Source organism: Belonocnema kinseyi, chromosome 2, assembly GCF_010883055.1.
Source record: "Belonocnema kinseyi isolate 2016_QV_RU_SX_M_011 chromosome 2, B_treatae_v1, whole genome shotgun sequence".
Classification (NCBI taxonomy): domain Eukaryota; kingdom Metazoa; phylum Arthropoda; class Insecta; order Hymenoptera; family Cynipidae; genus Belonocnema; species Belonocnema kinseyi.
Genome location: NC_046658.1, coordinates 108,490,542 through 108,497,015, shown reverse-complemented (window position 1 = coordinate 108,497,015; position 6,474 = coordinate 108,490,542). Strand labels below are relative to the sequence as shown.

Below are 6,474 nucleotides of genomic sequence, written 5' to 3'. Positions count from 1 at the left end.
ATATCACAAGTGCTGGACAATTATAATATTTACATCTTAAACTAAAGGAATGATTATATTAAAGAAACTGATTCAGTCTTTTTAGTACATATTTTTAAACTGAAGTTTAGAAGTTATTTTGTTCTGTTTCTAATTAAGCTTGTCCTATTATCAAATTGCACCTCAAATATTAACGAAACCTCGGTGAAGTTTTACAAAGAAATAATAAACAATACTGATTTTTGTATATACATTATTTAACAATCACAAATGATATTTTGGTGGATTTAAGTTGTCGGCATACTGCAATTAAAGGCAGATGTCAAGCTTGTCACTGCAAATAGAAGAATTAGTAGTAAATTGTAATATGACAAATGAATATGAAAATATAAAATAAAAACTCTAAAACTTACAATACGTGGCGTTATGATGTTGAACAGCATTATGTAAAGCTAAAGCCAGGTAAGTGTGATATTTAATGTAAGTGCTTTCCAAAAGGTCCAGCTTTTTCCCTTCTAGATTTTGAGATCCAGTTTTCCAAGTGTCCCGAACCACGACACACATCTCAAGCAACTAATAAAAAATTGTAATACTTTCAATTTCAATGAAATTCATTTACAAGGGGAGAGCGTCAATTCTGAATTTTAGAGGCGGTTCATAATTTTTTTAAGGAAAGGGTGGCAAATACTACAAACTTGATTTTTTAGAAAACGGCGAAAAAGCGCATATTAAAAATTATTCGATTTATTCCTAAAACTTGTAATAAATCCTGCAAAATAAAAAACATTGCCTTAAAATCTTCCCGATTATTTTTTATTGATTGTAGATATAATTTTGAATATTCTCTTAAAATTAATTTTTCAAACAAAAAAATAATTACTTTCAATTTTCTTAGGAATCTTAATTTTTTTTATTCTTTTGAAAAATTTCAAAATGCTTCAGAAGCTTCAAGAATTTTTGGTCGTAATCTTCAAAAATCGACATTTTAATTTACATTTTTTGAAATCTTTTTAAGTTTATACTTATTTTTTTATCTTTTCAAAACCTCTAAATATCTCTTAAACTTACTCGATTTTTGTTCTAAATTACTAATTTTTTAATTGTTATTTATTCATAAGAATATTTTTTCATTGTCTTATAACTTTCGAAAATTCTTAAAAAGCTTCAATATTTTATTTCAAAATCTTTAAAAATCTACATTTTAAATAATGTTCTGGAATCTTTTTAAATTTTAAATTACTTTAGACATTTTTTTAAGACTGAAATATCTTTTAAAAATATTTGAATTTTTCCTAACACTTTTAATAAGTCCTCCAAATAAAAAAAATAAAAACTTAAAATGTTCTTAACTATTTTTCTCGCATTTGGAAACCTTTTTAAATATAAAAATTTTAAATCTTTGAAAATGCTTAAAAAGCCTCTAAATCTTTTGTTAGAATTCTTTAAAATCTACATTTTGTTAAAACAAAATTTATAATCTCTTCAAATGTTAAATTATTTTGAAATTTGTTATTTATTTATCAAAATTGACTTTGAGATCTTTTGAAATATTCTGATAAATTGAATTTTTCAAAATAAAAAATTATTGAACATTTTCGGAGGAATCTTAAAAAAAATTTTGATTATCTTAAAACCTTTGTTTGAAATAATTTAGTTTCAAATTGTTTATTTTTGAATATTTGATGTATAATTGCTAATTTTAAATAAATAGTCAAACTTTGCTAAATACAAAAAAAAAATCTTTTACATCATTAAAAATTGTTTAAAATGATTTTAATGTATCGTCTTGTAAAATCAATTATTGTTCACTTTTCAATACTAAAGTGCATATCAATTTTAAAAGTCATTAATTAATTAATATTTGCAGTTGATCAATTCAGAACGTTTTTGACCCAAACGTTTTAATTTCAAACAATACTAATTTTTAATTGTTTGTGCCTTTAAAATTGCAATTTATAATTCTTTAAATTAACCCTAATAATGAAGACTTAAAATGGAAAATTTTGATAGTTAAAAATGTTTAAATTACACATTGTAAAATGAATAATTTCATGATTGAAGAATTTAACTCAACATTTAAAAAAATGAAATCAAACTTATTTTAAATTAAATTATATGATATAAAATTTGTGATATTTCAAGTGATTGGCTAGATTTTTCTTGGGCAAATTTGTAAAATTCCGGGTAAAAATCTTAAAATAAATCAAATTCGATTTTTACCTGATTTATTGTCGACATCAGATCCTCGAATTGCGAAGTTTGCAAACAGTGCTCATGCACTTTATTTAAATACTCCTGGTGAACTGAAATTTTTAAAAGGCCAAGAATTTAATTAAAATTTGAATAAAATTTTGAATATAAGTTATTTTGAATTTATAAATATAAACGCACTCTTAATTATCGAGTCGAGATTATCAGCCTGGGCTAATTCACTTTCTAAAGCGATTCCCAAACTATGTAGCACTTGGCCTGAGAGATATACATGAATTGCTCCAATGGCATGTAAAAGCCAAAATCTTAAGCATTCGAGTCGCCGCATATGAAAATGTTGCAAGGAGTCCGTTACTTCCTTTGATTTTGAACCTTCGAGGTCTAGAAAGGAAATTGGAACCATATGAGACCCTTATAATAATTTACTATTTAATACTTTTAAAATTTAAGAATATAAATAAAAAGTAATCAAAATTTAAATTTTTCTTTCACGACCAACTCTTGAAATCTTTGTGAAATCTTCGAAATCACTGTTAAATTATTTGAAATCTTTGTGAAATATTTTCAAATGTGTGAGATTTTTTTAAATCTTCAAATTATTTGTAAAATCTTTTAAATCTTGGTGCAATTATGGAAATCTTTTTGAAATTTTTGAAATCTTCGTGTAATCTTTCTGAAATGTTTGCAACTGTTGTGAAATATTTGCAAAATGTTTGAAGTCTGAAATATTTTTGAAATCGTTGAAAATCTTTGTAAGATGTTTTTAAAACTTCTAAAATTTTTGTAAATCTTCTATATCATTTAAATACATATTTTGGAAGTTTTGTAAAATACATATTTTGAAAGTCTTTTAAAATGTTAGGAATTGTGAGATCTTTTGAAATCTTCAGAAATTTTTTAAAAACCTCGAAACGTTTGTGAAATCTTTGAGATCTTTGTGAAATTATGGAAATATTTATGAAATCTTCCTGAAATGTGTGAAATTTTAGTGAGGTTTTTTAAAAACTTTTGAAGTCTTTAAAATCTTTGTGAAATCGTGGAAAATCTTTCTAATATGTTTTGAAATCTTCTAAAATCTTTTAAAATCTTTAGAAATCTTCGAGACCTGTGTGAAATATTTGAAACCTTTAAGAAATATTTCAAATCTGTGAAATCTTCAAAAATCTTTTGTAATCTTCGAGATCTTAAAAATACTTCAGAAGTCTTTGTGAAATCTATTGAAATTTTTGAAATCTGTGGAATTTTTTGAAATCTCAGAAGCTTTTGTGAACTCTTTCAAATCTCTCTCAATTTAGAAAAATCTTTGAATTTTTTTTTAATATTTTGAAATTTTTGTGATTGTAAGATACTTGGAAATATTTTTAAATCTTCCAAATCTTTTAAATATTTCTGAAGTCTTTATGGAAATATTTCTGAAATGTTTGCAACTATTGTAAAATCTTTACAATATATTTGAAGTCTTTGAAATCTTTACAAAATGTCTGAAGCCTATGCAATCTTTTAGAAATCGTTGAAAATATTTGTAAGGTGTTTTGAAATCTCCTAAAATCTTTTAAATCTTTTAAATTGTGGGATCTACTGAATTATTCAGAAATATTTTTTTTAAAAAGTCGAAACCATCGTGAAATCTTTGTAAAATTATGGAAATGTTTATGAAATTTTTGAAATCTTTCTGAAATGTTTGCAATTTTTGTGAAATCTTTTGAAATCTTCGAAAACTTTGTGAACTTTTTCATACCTTTCTCAGATCAGGGAGCTCTTTCTGAAATATTTGAAATCTTTCTGAAATGTTTGTCATTTTTGTCAATTTTCTTCAATACTTTTTAAGTTATTAAAATCTTTGTAGAATTGTTGAAAATATTTGTAACATCTTTGTGAGTCTTCCAAAATGTTTGTTAAATCTTTTAAAATATTTTTAATTTATGTCAAGTCTTTCTAAAATTTTTAAATCTGAAATTATTGTGAAATCGTAGAAAATCGTTATAAGATGTTTTGAAATATTTTTAAACGCTTGAAATCTGTCAAATCTTTAGAAATATTCAAGAGCTTCGTGAAAATTTTAAAATATTTGTGAAATTATGGAAATATTTCTGAAATGTTTGAAAATTTTTGTGAAATTTTTGCAAATTTTTTGAAGTCTGAAATGTTTGAAATCTGATAAAATATTTTTAAATATTCTAAATCTTTTTAATATTTCTGAAGTCTTTGTGAAATTTTTGAAATGTGTAAGATATTCTCAATTCCCCAGAAATCTTTCTAAAATGTTTACAATTTTTTTGAAAACTTTTCAAAACTTTTGAACTCTGAAATTCTTCTTACATCGTTGAAAATCTTTGTAATATGTTCTTAAATTTTCTAAAATCTTTTGAAATCTAAAGAAATATTTTGAAAAACTGCGATATCTTTGTGAAATTATGGAGACATTTGAAATCTTTAAAATCTTCCTGAAATATTGGGAATTTTTGTGAAATATTCTCGAATCTTTTGAAATATTTGAAATCTGTGAGATCTTTTGAAATCCTGGAAATATACCTTGAACCGGACTCAATAAAATAGAAATACTTACCAGCAAATCTCAGATTATTTAGAGTCCAAAGAGCCCACTTTAATTTCAATTCAAATCTGAAAATGCTGTTGTATTTACTCAGTGTTTCATCATTTAGAAGCATATTAATAGGCCAACCAATTGCATAATGTAAAGAGATTCCATTCACTGCATGCAGAACATGATGAGTTCGTACATTATCAACTGTAATCGACCAACGAGAACTTGTATCAGGCCACTCTTCAGAAATAACTTCTTCTAAGATGCCGGTTAAAAAGTAAGAATTATTCCACATAATGTTCGACTCGATCTGCAAATTATTTTAAAATACAACTCTTTTTCATGTTAAAAGAACGCTGTATTTATTCAAACATAAGTAGAATCACCTCACTAAACATCTGATTGCAGAACCTGTTCATTATATGACCTCGCTCCATCATGTAGACACTCCTCATTAATTTAAGATTCTCCTCCAATTTATACTCCCTTATCATTATCTCTTTAACTAGTTTACTCGCACTAATGTATCTAAAGTCTAAAATTCTCGAAAGGGCATTTTCGAAAACTTTTCTCAGTGGTAATATTGAGTTCGATATCAGTTCAAATCTGAAGTGAAATGTTAGATAATAGGAGAGATTTAACAGGGTGTCTACTCAAATCTTGGAAAAAAATGCCTAGACAATTCCAGGTTTTTTTCCACAAATCTCAGATTTTTCCAGGCATAATTTTTCATAGTACTACATTAAATTCAATTTAAACCGCTTCGAATTCCTAACTTTTCAAGTAAAATAATTTGATTATCAACAATATGGATGAATTTTTAACCAAATAGTTGCATTTACAACCAAAAAAGATTAATTTTCAATTATAAAAGATCAATTTCAACCAAATAGTTGAATTTTGAACTGAAAATATCACTTTTTACCAAAAAAATGGAATAGATAAATTTTCAGTTCAAAAAATTAATATTACAAAAAAATTTGAAACCAAAGTGATGTATTTATAACTGAATTAATAAATACTCAATTGGGACAAATTAATTTTAAAACAAAAAGATGAATGATTAGAAAAAGTTTTTAACTTTCAACAAACAAGATTAATTTTCAGGTAAAATGATGAATATTTAATTATAATACTTAAATTTTCAATCAAAAAGATGAATTTTCGAACATCAAGATTAATTTTGAAAAAAGAAAAAGATTTTTCAACCCAATAGTTGAATTTTAACTAAAAAGATCAATTTCGAACCAAACTGATGAATTAAAACAAAAATTAATCTTCACCTGGGATAGTGGAATTTTAAACAAAAAATATAAATTTTCAACTAAAATGATGAATCTTCAACTGAAATAGATGAATATTAAACCAAAAAGATGAATTTTCAACTTAAAAGATTATTTTCTATCAAAAAACAAGAATTTTTATTTAAAAAAGAGACTTTTTCAACGAAAAAGATAAATTTTTAACTAAAATGATGGGATATTTAATTGAAGTAATTACATTTTCAGTTTTAAAATAACAAATTTAAAAAAATAATTATGTTTTGAAATAAACTGATAGAGTTTCAACTAAAATGATGAATCTTCAACTGGAATAGTTAATTATTAAACCACAAAGACGGATTTTCAAAAAAGAACATTATTTTCTACCAAAATCACGAATTTTCAACTAAAAAGGAGACTTTTTCAACCCGAAAGATAAATTTTTAACTAAAATGATCAATATTGAATTGGAATACT

The 6,474-nt window shown here is 24.5% G+C and overlaps 2 protein-coding genes across 2 annotated transcripts in view; one reads left to right on the top strand and one right to left on the bottom strand.

Moving 5' to 3' along the window:
• Positions 1-6,474, bottom strand: part of LOC117166889 (gamma-tubulin complex component 5) — an 18,909-nt gene continuing 12,435 nt past the window's right edge. The window contains exons 9-14 of the mRNA XM_033351325.1: positions 5,122-5,341; positions 4,757-5,045; positions 2,371-2,571; positions 2,200-2,282; positions 393-552; positions 1-313 (exon numbers count right to left, since the gene is read on the bottom strand). Coding sequence (XP_033207216.1) covers positions 267-313; positions 393-552; positions 2,200-2,282; positions 2,371-2,571; positions 4,757-5,045; positions 5,122-5,341 — 1,000 coding nt within the window. The 3' untranslated portion in view covers positions 1-266. The remainder of the gene's footprint in view (positions 314-392; positions 553-2,199; positions 2,283-2,370; positions 2,572-4,756; positions 5,046-5,121; positions 5,342-6,474) is intronic.
• Positions 4,812-6,474, top strand: part of LOC117166890 (ras association domain-containing protein 8) — a 35,157-nt gene continuing 33,494 nt past the window's right edge. Inside the window, exon 1 of the mRNA XM_033351327.1 lies at positions 4,812-5,012. The gene's annotated coding sequence lies outside the window, so the exon portion shown is untranslated. The remainder of the gene's footprint in view (positions 5,013-6,474) is intronic.